The sequence below is a fragment of the Bubalus bubalis genome, chromosome 8 (genome assembly GCF_019923935.1).
Source record: "Bubalus bubalis isolate 160015118507 breed Murrah chromosome 8, NDDB_SH_1, whole genome shotgun sequence".
Taxonomy (NCBI): Eukaryota; Metazoa; Chordata; class Mammalia; order Artiodactyla; family Bovidae; genus Bubalus; species Bubalus bubalis.
In genome coordinates, this window is record NC_059164.1 from 96,988,559 (window position 1) to 97,005,784 (window position 17,226).

At 40.9% G+C, this 17,226-nt stretch overlaps 1 protein-coding gene across 8 annotated transcripts in view; it reads left to right on the forward strand.

Moving 5' to 3' along the window:
* Positions 1-17,226, forward strand: part of EXOC4 (exocyst complex component 4) — a 791,044-nt gene that overhangs the window by 548,662 nt on the left and 225,156 nt on the right. For all 8 annotated transcript variants that reach the window (XM_025292062.3, XM_044947183.2, XM_044947184.2 and 5 more), the window contains one exon: positions 10,205-10,424. In XM_025292062.3, the coding sequence (XP_025147847.3) occupies positions 10,205-10,424 (220 nt within the window). The remainder of the gene's footprint in view (positions 1-10,204; positions 10,425-17,226) is intronic.

Sequence of the window (17,226 nt, forward strand, 5' to 3'; positions counted from 1 at the left end):
AAGTTAAATTTGTTTACAAGCCTGCAGAGCTCAAATTTTGTAGATAATTTTCTTTTCTACCTTTAGTTAATGATTTCTGCCTCTTTTCTCCTCCAGTCCTAGGCATGAATTTCATTCGTTACAAAGAGAGCACCCAAATCCCTTTTTATTTCATTAGTTCAGTAAATTGTCTCCTAGGGGTTTGGACTGAGGACATGATTGGGCTCTGCAAGGATGAGCTTGTTTTGCACTTTTAGCCAGAAAATCTTTCTATACAGAAGTCACAGAAAATAGTTACACTCAGCGTGAACAATTACAGGCTGTTGGGGGAGCCTCTTCCTGATGTGCTGGTGACTTACTCCTATGAATTAAGAGGCAAATGTGCTCCAAAGTGCATTAACCTTTATGGATTTTTTCTTCGGTTTTCATGTTCCCCTGATTTATGGTCTTAAATATGCCTGTTGCTGCTGTTTCTGAACGAGTCCCTTGTAAATCATTTCTAAATGATCTTTTTCAAGTCAGATAATCCAAGTCAGTTGAATATATCCCCAGTCAATTCCTCTGAGGCTTCTTTCCTTCTTTGCCCATGTTATTTTCAGTTTGCTCCATGGCTTAAATATCATGTGTGTATGTGTGCTGAGTCGCTCCAGTCATGTCCGACTCTTAGCGACCCCATGGACTGTAGCCTGCCACGCTCCTCTGTCCATGGGATTTCTGAGGCAAGAGTACTGGAGTGGGTTGCCATTCCCTTTTCCAGGTGATCTTCCTGACCCAGGCATCAAACCTGTGTCTGCTGCCTTGCAGGTGGATTCTGTACCCACTGAGTCACTTGGTACCAGTCAAGCATGGCAGGAATTTTGAGTGTGTTCTGTATATTCATAAAAGCCCACTGTTCCCCTTAGAGTGATGTGCAGGGAGTGTCATGAGCACGTAGTTCCCTGTTATTGGTGATGTTTGGCATCCTTTCACATGGGCCCATGTTTCTCCAGAAGAGTTCTGCATTGAGCAATCAGTGTTCCTTCTGGGTATGAAGATTGTCTTGGATTTGAGGGAAAATGTGAGTTTTTCGTCTCCTCGTAACTAATGTGTCATTCTGGCTATAGAGTGGCTGTTACTGCTATTGTTTGCATTCTTTCCATAAAATGAAAACACAAAATCAGTTTCAGAAAATTTAGAATTCTGGCTTTTAAAGCACAAAATTATTTATTTACGTCTCTGTCATAAACAGTGCTTCACTGCTTATTGCTAATTAAGTTTTAATGTAGATATTTATAAATACCTGTGTCCTGTGACGTTATTAAATGTACATGCATTAAACGTGATGGTGAGCATGGTGACTTGGGGATTTACCTCTGAATATGCTCGATGACATAAGCAGATCTTCTGCAGGCCTGTAAATGTCTCATAACTTTTCACATAGAAAGCTTGAACTTAAGGGAAAGAGATGGTTCAGATTTTTTTAAACTGTCTTTAAAGCCATTGTGCAATAGAAGAGATTCAGAGCTTCTTGATGGAGATAAGCATGTTACATCTCTGCAGAGTGGCAAGACTGGATTAGAAGTTACTTGAGCAGAAATGATATGTTACAAGATCCTGCAGAATGCAAGAGGTCAGAGGAATAAATCACACGTAACTACTGGTTCTAACACATAAGATCAGGAGGAAAATCCCAAGCTTTTCAGATAAATATTGTGTGTACATAATGCAGCCCAAACTACCAACACAAGTGTGTGATAATATGACAAATTCAGGAATACGAGGACCAGAGTGAAAACTTCAGGCAGAACAAACAGCACTCCTGGCTAAGCCCAATTTGCATAGGGCAGGCCCAGGTGGAAGAAAAAACATATAAAAGGAGGAGCCAAAGCGCTTTCTCTTGGACTCTATCTCCTGCGCGCGCTCGCGTGCGCTCTCTCTCTCGCTCTCGCGCGCGCTCTCTCTCTCTCTCTCTCTCTCTCTCTCTCTCTCTCTCTCACTCTCTCTCACTCTCCTGCTATCTTCTAAATAAAATGGAGCTGTAACACTGATTTGCTTAAGAGCTGTAACACAGTTTGTCCAAGACCCGAGAGCTGTGATGCTCCAAGGGCTTAATGTCCGTTGCTCCAAATCTTTGTTGTGACGAGACAAAGAACCGAGGAACATACACTTGCGTGACAGAATTAATTTCTGTTTATGATGTAAGATAGGTAACCAGTTTCATTTTGTTGCATATTAATGTCCAATTTTCTTAACACAATTTGTTCTTCAGAGTGTGAAGTCTCTACTGTGTATTTTTGACATCCTTGTCAAGATTAGTTGACCGTGTATAGATAATTATTTTCTGGGGTTTTTATTCTGTTCCATTGGCCTAAATGTCTGACTTCATGCCAATATCATACAGTTTTAATTACTGTGACTCTATAATACATTTTGAAATCAGGAGGAAAAAAAAAAGGGAAAAGAACTAAAATGTTTTATGTTGTATGATATACGTTATATACAGATGTATGTATTACAAACAGAATTAGCAGTAAACAGTGACATATTGTTTGTGAGAGAGCCATGAATGAATTCCTTGTATTCCAAAAGCCAAAATTCTTAATTTGGATTTTCTGAAGTGTATACTTTGGATTTGTATTTTAGTTCTCTGGAAAGATGTCATTTCCCCATGACTGGATTCAGGTTATGCGCTTTTTGGCAAAAACACGCATTTCTGGTAGGAGGTGCTGCTGTGTTCTTCTCTGAACCATGTCAGATGGTACACGGCGTCAGTTTATCCCGTTACTGCTGTCAGCTGTAGACCTTTTAAATCACTAGACTGTGAATATAAGGAGCACTTATTTACTGTGAGCAACTATTTTTATTCAACTGAGTATTGCTCTCATTGCAACTTCTTGAACACAGAGGATCCAAATTGTATTTTAGGATATTTCCAGCTGGTAGCAGCCATAATCATTGACTGAGATGAAATGGAGCTTTACAATAAGATGGAATTTGTGATGAGGAGTCTGGGTTAAACAAGGGGCTTGGGAAACTTGAGTGAAATTTTAATTAGTGTAATTTTCCTGGATAGAAATCAAATCAGAATAAAAATTTTGAAAATACTAGGTTAAGTGTGGGTACTGTGTGCTCGTGTATGTGTTCCAAAGTATACATGCTTGCTATAAGAAAGAGTAAATTTAAAATATAGGGGGAACTTGCTATAAAGCACAGGGAGCTCAGCTCAGTGCTCTGTGATGACCTAGATGGGTGGGATGGGAGGGAGGGTCAAGGGGGAGGGGATACATGTATACATACAACTGGGTCACTTTGTTGTACCACAGAAACTAACACAACATTATAAAGCAATTATATTCCAATTAAAGAGAAAATATATGTATTACGTATGTACAGATTTTTGGAGATCCCCTGGTTGATGGTAATTTGAAAATAAAACCTTTGGTAAAATAGTTACAAATGGCAACATTAGAATTTAGGAAGTAAGATCCATGCTTTAGACATTCAAAGACAATAAGGATAGATTGCCTACACTCTTTGTTTTCTGGTATATCCTACGCTACAGCTTGAGGATTAGGAGGCTGATCTGAATAACGTTCTTCAAAAATCCCGTAATTAGATACTCTGCATCTTTCATTATGTAGATCCTTCTCTTTGATTCTCATTGTCTCTCTTTCCGTATACACAGACGTACCTGCGTTTTGTGTTTGCCTTCTCATCGTTTACAAAAAGAGGAAATCCCCAGTGTGAAAGCACTTCACGAGATTAGATAATACCCTTTTGACAGGGTTCCATCTGTGTTCCATCTTAACTTTGAAGTGAAGTGTTTTCTTTCCTAATGAGATTCCTTTCACTGTTAAAAATTCAATGTTTTCTTACTTCCAAAGAGCTGATTAGGAGCATTGTTGGAAAAACTGGGTTTTTTGATGCTTCTCTTCAACACCCTTGACTCTGTCTTCTGTCTTCCATTCAACAGATGATTTTTTAAGGTACTTAATAGGTGAAAGGAGCCATGCAGCATTTTTTGGGAATCTGAGGGAAATAAAATATAGGCTCACCCATGAAAGATGATGAGGAAATACTCCTAGTACTTTAACTCATGGAAAGAATTCCACAGAAGCAAAATGAAGATGTTCACTGTAGGATTATCTATAGTAAAGCCAGGAAGCAGCATTGATGTTCCCTAATAGATGTTTGGGCTTCCCTGGTGACTCAGACAATATAGAATCTGCCTGCAATGCAGGAGACCCAGGTTCAATCCCTGGGTCCAGAAGATCCCTGGAGAAGGGAATGGCAGCTCACTCCAGTATTCTTGCCTGGAGAATTCTGTGAACAGAGGCTACAATCCATGGGATCGCCAAGAGTCAGACATGACTGAGTGACTAACACTTTCACTTTTCACTTTCACAGTAGATGTTTAGGTTAATAATGTGTTCATTAGATGATGGGACTTCCCTGATAGCTCAGTTGGTAAAGAATCCACTTGCAAGGCAAGAGACCCCAGATCGATTCCTGGGTCAGGAAGATCCTCTGAAGAAGGGATAGGCTACCCACTCCAGTATTCTTGGGCTTCCCTTGTGGCTCAGCTGGTAAAGAATCCACCTGCAGTGTGGGAGACCTGGGTTTGATCCCTGGCATTGGGAAGATCTCCTGGAGAAGGAAAGGGTAACTACTCCAGTATTTTGGCCTGGACAATTCCATGGACTGTCTAGTCCATGGGGTCACAGAGAGTCGTACATGGCTGAGTGACTTTCACTTTCATTAGATGATGAAGTGAGTCTTAGGCTTACAAGTACTAACCTCTGTGAAATGGCTAATATGAAGTAGTGTGAACAACCTTATTGCATGAAGCAAAAAACAAGTGAGAATATGGGCACGGAGTGGAGAATACTCTTTCAATCCAAGGCATCTGTGGTTGAGATATAGGATTATTTTCTTCCTTTCTCTCTTTTTCTTATAATCTTTCATTTGGACCTCCAATCCAAATCGTTTGGGGAAGGGCACTATTTATCAGAGAGATCACACTCTAGTTTTAGGAACTAAGGGTAAATGAAAGGACCTATTAATTATTTTATTCAATACTTGATTCAGCAAATATTTCCTGAGACCTACTATGTGCCAGCAGTAGACTAGGCCTAGGCCCTGAAGATACAGCCGTAAGAAATTTAAACTTGAGCCCTGGCCGCATGGGGTTTTGGTCATTCCTACATATGTGCATTGCTGAAATAGTCCAAGTAATAATCTAATGGCCCAAATTGCCAATTATGGATAATTGCAAGGCAAAGTAGAGAGTGAAAAAAAATGATAAAATATGTCACACTTTGTTCTAAATCTCCAGCCTCATCAGGGTTTATGCACTGATAGTAATTATACAAATAGCAGCACCCACCACCTACTTAGCAGTTAACTATATGTCAACCTCTGTGATGAGCACTTGCATTTTATTTCCTTAGTTAATCATCAGAATAAATCCTGTGTGTTACATCCATTTACAGAATGCACAAAAAGGATGAAGAGAGGCTAAGTAACCTGCCCAAGACAGTACATTCAAGATTCAGACTCAGGAATCCCTACTTTACGTGTTCCACCCTTGGCCATTCCACTTCCTTAAACCTTTCCTCTCTGCACAGACTATGAGTTCGGTTCACCTCCTGGATGCCTAGGGACGATCTTCCTCTGTGTCCTTCCTGCCTAAGAAAGGGTGTTTTGCCCATTTAATGTGATTACTTCTTTCTTGACCAGAGTGGAGAAGAGGCTGGTGAGACGGCCCTAATTTTTCTCTTTCTTTCTCCCCTCATGTCTCATGTCTTCTGCACAGTGGGACCCTCCCAGCTCCAAAAGCAGATTTAGAAACATGTTGAATGGGTCCCCTCGAGTCAGAGATGACACCATCAACCTGACTGTGTCATTTTAGACAGATGTGTATGCTTTAGGGAATAAATGATTTGTATTCAAAAAAAATCATTTGGCTGAAGGTGATGGAAGCTGCTCCATCCGTGCTGCTCAGAGTGGTTTCATATTCGAGGGGCACCAAAGGCAAATAAGGGACTAGAAAAAAAGAAAAATGGGGTAATTTAGAGCCTTCTGTTACTTTGTTTAGGAGCAGGTTAACTACTAAAAATCTCCTCCAAATAATTGGTCGATTTTGAAAATACAAGAAGTATTTCTGTCAGAAAACTCTTCTTCTAAGACCCATGGGAAAGAATAAATAGGGATTCTGATGACAGGTGTATTTATTTGTTATCAGATTAGTAACAGTGGTTGTCTTTCAGAGTCAGACCAAGGGAACCGGGATGCCCCTGGGTGGAGGGTTTCTCCGTGAGTTAGATGAGATCAGAGGGGATCACTGTAGCATTATGTGGGACCTGGAGATCTTAAAACTATAACCATAGTTAACTCTCTGCTCTTTATTTCTTCATTTCTGCCCCCCCCCCCCCACCTTCTACGCAATCTCTTCTTAAAGATTTATTGTATCTTGTTTTGGGTCAGGCCTTAAAAATATATGTATATTTATTAACTTATTTATTTTTATTTGGCTGTGCCAGGTCTCAGTCACAACATGCAGGATCTTTAGTTGAGGCATATGGAATCCAGTTCCCTGCTCAGGGATCTAACCCAGGTCCCCTGCATTGGGAGCCCAGAGTCCTAGCCACTGAACCACCAGGGAAGTCCCTTGGCTCAGGCTTTTACTTCCCTTTAGTTGTTGACAACATCAGTTAAGAAATCTCATTGCTGTTTGTCATGGCTTCTCTGTGTCCCCTTTCCTGGGTGACTTTTCCACTGTAATAATCCTCTGTGTTCTCTTTCCTGCCCCCACTCCCCCTCCAAGGGCCTGGAGGTTAATGGAGCGTTTAACTGGTGATATGGAAGAGTAACCATGATGTATTTACTTATTAAGTAAAGGAAACTATTAGGTTAAACAGCTGAACTTACGGAACATTTATACCCCAAACTTTAAATGTGATCTAATTAGAAAGCAATTTATGAAATAGAGTCTTTGATAAATGTAGATAATTTATTTTATTTGAGTTGCTAATGTATTCACAGTTTTTTAAAAATTAAATGATTATGAAAATTACAATTGAAAAGTATATTCTCAGTCCTTTGCCAGACCCCACCCCCATCCTGCTTCCTATAAATACTCACATTTACTAATTTTTTTTATGAATCCTTCCAGGATGTCTTTATAATAAAACAAATAAATGTATAATTCTTATACAAAGGTGCATATTGGTATGCACCTTGCTTTTCTCACTAAACAATATAAGTCCTAGAGATCTTTGCATGTAAGGTCATCAAAAGCTTCCATGTTTGGGAGCTGGGTTGCTGCCCAGTATTGTAGTGTGTAGATTCACCATAGTTTATTTAACTGATGTCTAACTGATGGATTTTTTGTGTTATTTCTAATCTTTTGCTATAAAAACAATGCTGCACTGATCTCTGTACCCTGTGCATAGATCATCTCATCCATATTCAGATAATAGCTGTTGGAAGAATTTCCCAGAAGTGAGATTTCTGGGTCAAAAGGAAATAAATTTGTAATTTTGAATGATAGTGCCAATTTGTCCTTCATCAGGGTTGTAACATTTTTCTCTCCCATCAATAACATATGAGACTGTCTCTCTGCCCACACTTAAACCAACAGTGTGTTTTCGAACTTTTGGAATCTGGCTGATGCGTGGGTATAAAAAATGGGTATCTCGGTATAGTTTACCTCTCATTTTTCTCATTATGAATGAAGTTAAAACTTTTTCTTATGTTTAATGTTCACTTACTGTAAAATGTCTTTTCATGTCTTTTGATCATTTTTCTATTACGTTCTTTGGTTTTTCACTGCCTGTCGTCTGTGACATAAGTTGCAAATAGATCTTCCCGGTTAATCACCAATTTTTTTTCTCTATTTCATTAGATTCTGTTTAATTTTATTTAACTTCTCTTCTTTTGGGAAAAATTTAAAGTGTAAGGCCTTTCTTGCTTTACAGAACATTGTAGAACTGTAAAACTCACCAGGCAAAGCAGTATTATTAATCAATAGGGGAAAATAACAATTGTTTCATGACTTGAAATTTTTTGGTATGAAAACATTAAAAATTCTTACTGTCAGTTACAAATATATACAGAAATGAAAAATAAAACTAATATGTATTAGTACCCTGTAACATTAGAAACATTGAGAATCAGAGTTTTGTTTCTTTGTTAAAATCTTACCAAGAGTGGGCTTCCCTGGAGGTCCAGTGGTTTAATACTCCGGCACTTCCACTGCACGGGGCACGGGTTCGATCCCTTTGATCTGGGAACTAAGAGATCCCATACGTCACATGATCTGGCCACAAAAACAAGTCCTACCAAGAGCAGTTTAAACAGTGCTTGCCACCATCTTCTTGTTGGGTCATTTACAATACATAGCAAAGATCTTTTTTCTCTGCCTTGGTGAAATGTCATACTTCCCTCTCAGTTTGGGTCAGCTGCCCATATTTTATTCTTTGCTTTTCAATGTCATGAAATATCTCCAAGAGTTCCTCTAAGGTAACATGATTTGGTCAACATCACTTCCTCTGGGATGTCTTTCTTTCGTCACAACTGTTTTTCTCTTTTAAGGTCAGTTGGTTCGCCCTCCCTCTGGCTGCATGTTCCTGTCACATGTTCCCAGGGTCTATTATTTCTTCTGTAAATCCACTTATGTTCAAGTCAGATTTTGATCCCAGTATTACTTTTAGGTGTTTTTTTTTTTTTTTTCCCCCTGTACTTTTAGCTCTTTTGGCCAATCCCTTTTTCAGTTATCCATTTCTGTAAACTGTCACAGGGGTTAACCACTGAGAGACAGGAGACAACAGCTACCCACATTGTTGTCTTTCTGTGAACTGAGTAACAGATGTGAAGTGACCATTGACTGATCGGACTTTGAAAGAAGTGATATGACTGATCATTGATTGTGATGAACATCAATGATTTACATAGAAATTTCTGGATTGAAGCACTGGAGTTTCTGTTTCATTCCACTACTCACAGTTAATATACTGTGGTAACTGGAATTCAAATCCTCTTGAAGTGGTGTGATTCACTACACTGTAATAACTTAACATTTGTGCATATCAGAACCATGAAAGCAGGACCTGCCATCATAGAAAAATACAAAGAATAACATAACAAGTATCTGTGTACTCATTTGTGAGTTTTGACAGTTAGCCTTCTGCTATAAATGCTTTAAGTGTTTTTTATAAAGGAAATGGATCATTACAAATAAAGGTAAACTTCTCCTTTGTCCCCACCCCCCTCCTGTTTCCTTTCATAACCTCTCAACCCATGTTAGTATCATAAATTCAAAGACTATCCTTATTGGAATGGAGAAGGCAATGGCACCCCCCTCCAGTACTCTTGCCTGGAAAATCCCATGGACGGAGGAGCCTGGTAGGCTGCAGTCCATGGGGTCACTAAGAGTTGGACACGACTGAGCGACTTCCCTTTCACTTTTCACTTTCACGCATTGGAGAAGGAAATGGCAACCCACTCCAGTGTTCTTGCCTGGAGAATCCCAGGGACAGGGAAGCCTGGTGGGCTGCCGTCTATGGGGTTGCACAGAGTCGGACACGACTGAAGCAACTTAGCAGCAGCAGCAGCATCCTTATTGGAAAAGACCCTGATGCTGGGAAAGGTTGAAGGCAAAAGGAGAAGAAGATGGCAGAGGGTGAGACAGTTAGATAGCATCACCAACTCAAGGGACATGAATTTGAGCAACCTCTGAGAGAGAGAAGAGAACAGAGGAGCCTGGCATGCTGCAGTCTATAGGGTCGCAAAGAGTCACACATGACTTAGAGACTAAACAACAATACCCTTTATTTTCTCTCTTTTCGCAAGTTCTGTCCACACATATATAGAGCTTAAGAAATATGCAGAATGGGGTTTGCTCTTTACTTTGCATCATACTTTGTTTTTTATCACACTTTCTTTTGCTTTTTATATTTTTATTTCCTTCTTGAATTAATAAATATCTTTGTTTCTCCTTTCTCCCCACTAGTTTGAAATTTTTGTTTCTGTTTCATCCTATTTCTATTGAATAAGTGAAATAACTTGTGTTTAAAAAACAGACTCATATATAGGTGGATATTAAAGTGGTCTGCCCTTGTTTAGAGTTCTGGTAATTTCCGCAGATCTCTCCATGGCAGCAAGCAGAGATACCCATGTTTGGTCATATTTCTGTAGCTATCTTTCTGGTACGTTTGACAGTGGCCGTGCTCTGTTTGTCTTCCAGATTTATCCAAGAGATAGAGCATGCCCTGGGACTTGGTCCTGCCAAACAGTGTCCTCTTCGAGAGTTTCTCACCGTGTACATCAAAAACATCTTCCTCAATCAGGTCTTGGCTGAGATCAACAAGGAGATCGAAGGAGTCACGAAAACATCTGACCCCCTGAAGATCCTGGCTAATGCAGACACCATGAAAGTGCTGGGGGTTCAGCGGCCTCTCCTCCAGGTAATCACATCCTCTGAACTTCTTCTTTCTATCAGCAGTTTTCACTGACTTGGCAAGGGTTACAAATTGAAAAGAGAAGGAGAAGAATTACCATCTGTTTCCATGTTCATCAGGGACAAAATAAGAGGAAATAAATTAAATGGGCACTAGGGAAATTAAAGGACTAATGTAGAGATAATGGAAGTCCTGAAGATCTTTAAGGAAAAAATGGTTAGTTTTGAGTATAGGAGATGGTGAGCCTCATTAACATGCAGGCAACTAACTCCTTATTATTGGCCTGAAATTTATCCTTGAATAGAATTCTCTTTCCAGTGGTGAGTGCAGGCTGAAGTAGAAGGATTTACAGGGAGGAAGCGACTCTACCTAACCTCAATGACCAACAGTAAACCCTCAGTTCCATTTGAATGCTGATTTGGCTAGCTCACAGTGAATCTGAACCCACCTTGCAAACTGGCTTTTGAAGGTCAGATCATTTGTTAATTCAAGTGATGATCATCTTAATATGAAAATGTTACTTTCCCTATTTTAAGCAATGGTTTCTGGGCAACAGAAGTAAAACAAGTTGTTAGATATTCAGATTAATAGACGAGGTATTTATTTTACATGCTTTAAGCCAGTGACTTGGAGGTAAATATAAAACCAAAAGAAAATTTGTATTAATATGAATTTCAATTATGAATATACATTAATTACTGTTACATTGTATAATAATTGGACCTTTGCAGTGTTTCTTCATTTAAGAGAATGATGGGCACAATAGTACATTTTTGCATATGTTGTATGATATGAGGATATGTCAAAATGTGGAAGACTTGAGCTCTTCAAAGAGACATTGGATAAATGGGATAGTTGCTTCAGTTGCCTTCCTTTACCTGCTTTTACATATGGCATCCTAGATTTTCCTTCTTTGTACACTAGAATGAATAAAAATGCCGGCCCTCTCGTAGGGAAAGGTCCTAGTGTGAGCATTCTCTTTTTTCATGAGCAAAGTCATATGGTCTTGAGAACATAGACAAGAGGCAGTCATGTCCCCCAGAACTAGAGTAATAGCAACACATCTAGGAAGATGTTCGTTTGGATTGTCTGAGTCCGCGTTCCTGGTGAAGGATCTGTCCTGAGTGTGGGATGCAGAACAAGGAGAAGAGCAAAGACATGTGCTCACTTACCCTTCTGCCAGCTCATTCTTCTACTGGCTCTTTGCATGGCCGGCTGGCCTCTTCTCTTGGTGCCAGTTCAAATGTCACTTCCACAGGGAAGCTTTTCCTGACTATCTGCCTAAGTAGGTTCCCTTCATTGGTTATTTTTCATCTTCCCTCCTCCACCTTCTCAATCTATTCTCAACACTGGAGCCAAATTTTATGGATGTATCACACAAACTCCCATTCCAGGTGACTTATGATCAGGTTTCTGCCAATAGGAAGCACTAGCAGGAAGTTGGGGAGAAGGCAATGGCAACCCACTCCAGTACTTTTGCCTGGAAAATCCCATGAACGGAGTAGCCTAGTGGACTGCCATGTCTGGGGTCGCTGGGAGTCGGACACGACTGAAGCCACTTAGCAGCAGCAGCAGCAGGAAGTTGGAGGGTAAAAGGAGAAAGAGAGATTGGGCTCTTGTCTGCTTCCTCTCCGTTTTGGACCAGAGTTCTGGCCTTGGGTGCCTCCCTCCATAACTAGAGGTCCTGCCAGATAACATTTTCTCCATGGCTCCAGCTCTCACTGGACTATGACAACACCATTTCCTCTCCTTGGTCCTTGATGAGAGCTTTCTGCTGTTACCAGTCTCTGGGAGCCTCAGCATCCCTTGTTGCTTTTTTCAATGCTGCCTATACCTCTGTAAGTCTCTGTACTTCATTAGTATTTCTTCCGTTAATTATCTGAATGGAATTCTGTTTTTCATTTAGGATCATGAATAGATTTCCCTACTTAGTCACTATTTTCAGGTTTTAATTTTTTTTCTTTCTTCGCACAACAGTCATAGTTGTTTATTTTCTGGCTTGTTGGTGGTGGGGGACAGGGAGGCCTGACGTGCTGCCCTCCATGGGGTCACAAAGAATTGGACACGGCTGTGTGACTGAACAACAACAACAGGCTTGTTGACTTCTATCTTTTCTCACTAGAAATTAAGTTCCAAACACATAGGCAGGAGGAATGTGCTCAGGAGTTTGTTGAATGAATGTATGTGTGGGTGGGTGGGCAGATAGATGGTCACAGTGAATAGGTTTTGAGTGTCTTTAACTGCAGAGTCAGAGTGGGAAGATGAGAAAGAGAGAGGGACAAAAACTTGTTTACTTTTATGTTATGTCTGACCATATTATTAATTTCTTTTCCATTAGAAAGCCTCTCAGTATGTATATCCCTCAAGTATCATGCTATATGCTGTAGAGAGCAACTTTAATACACTTAGTGTGGTGGAAATAAAAGAAACATTGCACTATAGACGGAATCTGGGACCTAAAGATACTGGCTCATTAGACATGATAATTTTCAACTTGAGTAACAGAGACACATTAAAAGTCCTAACTGGTTGACTACAGTCTGGGCCATGTCAGGGCCCCACACCGCTGGCTCCATGGCGTCTCTGGGCTGTCTACCAACGTGCTTATCAAGTCACTCCTAACCTCATTACCAGCCATTTGTACATATCACTACACCTCTTGTTCTTCAAATCAGTGACTCCATTCTGAGGCTACGTGAAGAACTCCAGCCTTACCTCTTCTTTCTTTGACCTTGTCCAGACATGATAGTTACACATAAGTGAATAAATCTTAAAAGCCATTCAAGCTATTCATCTCCAAATAGGTTTACAGAGCCCAGATACCTGCTTTCTTATTTGGTTATTTTGTTCTCCCTTTCTTCCTCAGAGTTTTATTTTTGACAGTGAAAATGAGTTAGAGCACATCAATAAGTTTGTTTAATATTCTCAGAGTTAGGTTAAAAAAACACATGAGGAGGAGGCTATTTTCCTTTCCCATCTTGAGAAAGTCTCTGGCTTTCTGATGGTTGTAAATTGTTCTCTGACAATTTCTCTCGTGCTCAGATTTCAGTGTTTCTTAAATGTGTTTTGGTGTCACTTTAATATTTTTTTATTCCCAGCTAACTATAGGTAGCTAATATAAAGAAAAATAATTGAGAAGTAATTCTCAGTAACTGTAGCTGAGAATCCAAAGCAGTTGTGAAGAAGAGAGCTTGGAAAAATATCTGTATGTGTGAAAGATGCAGGAGGGCTAAGTATGGAATTCTGTGTCCTTCAAAGCCGTTCTTCCTGCTCACTGTTGTTTGCTTACAGACTGGAAAGGATGGTGCCTTTCCCTGGAGGCAGCACCCACTGTCATAAAGCATCAGCCCGATGGGGTTCTCCGGGGACAGTGGACAGACAGCTGTCTCAGTGCTGCTTCCATTTATTTCATGATGTGCAGACACAGAGAACCCCGGGACACTCTGTCCTTTCCTCTGTGAAATGGCATTTGGTCAGGGTAGACAGTCAGTTATAAGGGGGCATTTATTTGGGCCATAACGTGCTTTTACATAGACTTCCCAGGTGACTCAGTAGTAAAGCATCTGCCTGCCAGTGCAGGAGACTCAGGAGACATGGATTTGATCCCTGGGTGGGGAAGATCCCCTGGAGGAGGAAATGGCAACCCACTGCAGTATTCTTGCCTGGAAAATCCTGTGGACAGAGGAGCCTGGCGGCATATAGTGCATGGGGTTGCAAAGAGTTGGACACAGCACACACGCGTGCTCACGTGCTTTTACATTGGTAACTTTACTTTCTAGGCACATAGGAAGGAAGAAAGGAAGGAAATAGGGAGGAAGAAATTACAAGCACCATTTTATAGGTGAAATAACTGTGTAGATGCTGGCCGCTGATACAGCAGCATTGTTCCAGAAGTAACAGAAGCAGTAATGATAGCAGTCATGATAGTAAATAGTAATCATGGTGACAGCCCACACTGGAATAGTATTTACTAGGAGCCAGACGCTATCGAGTGCTTTACGTGTATTGACTTGTAAATGTTTTATATGCATTGACAACAGCTTTGTGAAGGTCGCATTCTTATTGTGGGGAGGAAACTGAGAAACAGTGAAATTAAATAATTTGCCCAAAGTCATTTAGCTAGCATCAGTAAAACTGTAATTCAAACCCAGGTGACCTAACCCTGGAACCCGTGTTCTAACTCAGTTTTACTCAGTGTAAGAGAATGCTTCCCTGCAAGCTGTTCATTTTTTTTTTTTTTTTCCTCTGCATGCATGCTCAGTCCTGTCTGACTCTTTGTGACTTCATGGACTATAGCTGGCCAGTCTCCTTTGTCCATGGAATTTTCCAGACAAGAATACTGGAGAGGGTTGCCATTTCCTACTCCAGAGGATCTTTCTGGACCAGGGATTGAACCCGTGTCTCTGAATTGTACGTAGATTCTTTACCACTAGGCCACCTAGGAAGCCAAGCTATTTGTTAGCAATCTGCTATGAGATGGGCAGAATTTGAGAGTCGACATTAAGACTTTTTTTTTTTTTTTTTAAAAAGCAATTTGACATTGTCTGTTGAACCTAATAGTAAAAGATTGGAACTTGTGTTTTTATCCCTGGGTTTTTCGATTTTCCTTTTTTCTAGTAATTCACTGTTATTTATAAAAGTATCTATCTGCAGCAGACTGGGAGGACAGGGGGAGAGTTTGGAACCAGATTCTTCTCATAGTCAGAGATGTGCTACTCTAAACCCATGTATTGCCTACAGGGAAGTAAAAGTGTAAAGCCAATCATCTTCCTTATCTCAGTTGTCTAAGCCTTTTTCCAAAGGATGGACTAGCTTGGATATTTGTTGCAGATGGTTCTCTCCTTGATCCACAGCTCCTATAGCCTTGGCTGCTGTAGAGAAGACATTATTGAATAAATGGCTGAGCGAATAGAAATGAATGAGCTCATGATGGCTTCATTAATACAAGGGTGTGTGTGTGTATGCAGGTTTTGCCCCCACAGTATAAGTTTAATGGTCTTGAGTTTAAGATGCATTCAGTTCAGTTCAGTCGCTCAGGCATGTCCGACTCTTTGCGACCCCATGAACCGCAGCATGCCAGGCCTCCCTGTCCATCACCAGCTCCCGGAGTTCACCCAAACCCATGTCCATTGAGTCGGTGTTGCCATCCAACCATCTCATCTTCTGTCGTCCCCTTCTCCTCCTGCCCTCAGTCTTTCCCAACATCATGACAATGTTTAAATTGAAACATCACAGATCTTATACCTCTAATGCTGTTAGATGGAGATAGGTGGACTATGCTTCATGCTCATCTGAGAGTCCTCTCTTACCATCACTTTTTCTGCAGAGTGGCCTCCATCCATTGCAAGGCAAAGCATGCTGACTCAAATGAAAGAAATCCATTAAGAGAAATTCCTCATTTCTCCTGACTCAGATCTTCTGGCATTCCAGGCATAGAGCTATGGAAACAGTTGATTATTTGAAGTGGATACCCCTTCATGCCTTATATATCACAGCAATCAACCAACTGTTCACTCATCAGACATGAGGAAACATTCTCTCTGTTCCCTAACTTGTTCTTGGTTTGGGGATGTAATTTGATTTATTCCTCTTTAGTGTCTCCATCCAGAAAAGGGGAGAGGAGACTAATGCTTAGGTTTTTATCCCTTAACTATCACACAGCTGAATGGACATGTTTCTGTGTGAACAAAAGATACAAGTAAATGTTCCCCCCCACCCTCCTGCCAGTGGAATACCTGGTATCCTTGTTACTTAGAGAGGGACCTGTGGACAAGAACATAAGACCTCTGAGTCAGAATATGCATGTATACGGCATCCCCAGGTGATTTGTACGTACATTAGATTTTCAGAAGCACTGTCTTGAATGAGCACGGCTTCCCTAGTGGCTCAGAGGTAAAGAATACGCCTGCCACTGTAGGAGATGAGGGTTTGATCCCTGGTCACCGAAGATCCCCTGGAGTAGGAAATGTCAACCCACTCCAGTATTCTTGCCTGGAGAATCCCATGGTCAGAGGAGCCTGGTGGGCTACAGTCCATAGGGTCGCACAGAGTCAGACACAACGGAGTGACTGACCACACACAAACTCCTTGTATGAGAGCAACGTGAAGTGTGGTCCATGGACTGGTGCATCATATACCTGCTGCTGCTGCTGCTGCTAAGTCGCTTTAGTCGTATCCGACTCTGTGTGACCCCAGTATCACCTGAGCTTGTGAGAAATGCAGATTCCTCAGCCTCAACTGTGCTCAAGAGTGGAGTTCAGGAATCTCTGGTCTGACCAGCCCTCTCGGTCATTAATAGAGGTGGAAGTTTTAGAAGCATTGTCTTATATAATACCGGCATTTCCAGCTGGAGGCTAGGCAATGGGGCTCTAATGCTGTGGGCTTCTAGCACTGCGGCAAACAACAGTAGTTACTTCAAAAAAATGATTCAGCTTTGTTTCATACAGACGCCAAATTTGTAAAAACAATATTTGCAGCGGCAGCAGAAGCTGCTTCCTAGTCTAGCACATTGCTGAATGTTGCAAAGTTCTTTGCAGACACAGGCTGAGCGTACGTTTCCTGGCTCATGTTGAGCAATGTGAGACAAGGACAGCTTTCCTAAAGCCGAGGCTTACATTCCCACATTCACTAGAGGAAGAAACCATAAACTGTGCAAGTGAAAAAGTTGAAACAATATTCAAACATTTAAAATACATTTTCATTTTCCTCATTGCCCCAGTGTGTGTCAGAGCCCTTCTAAGAAGTGAGATAGAGGCAGCCTGCAAACCCTACATTCTTCTGTCTTCTTCATCCTTCTGAGCTCCCCACT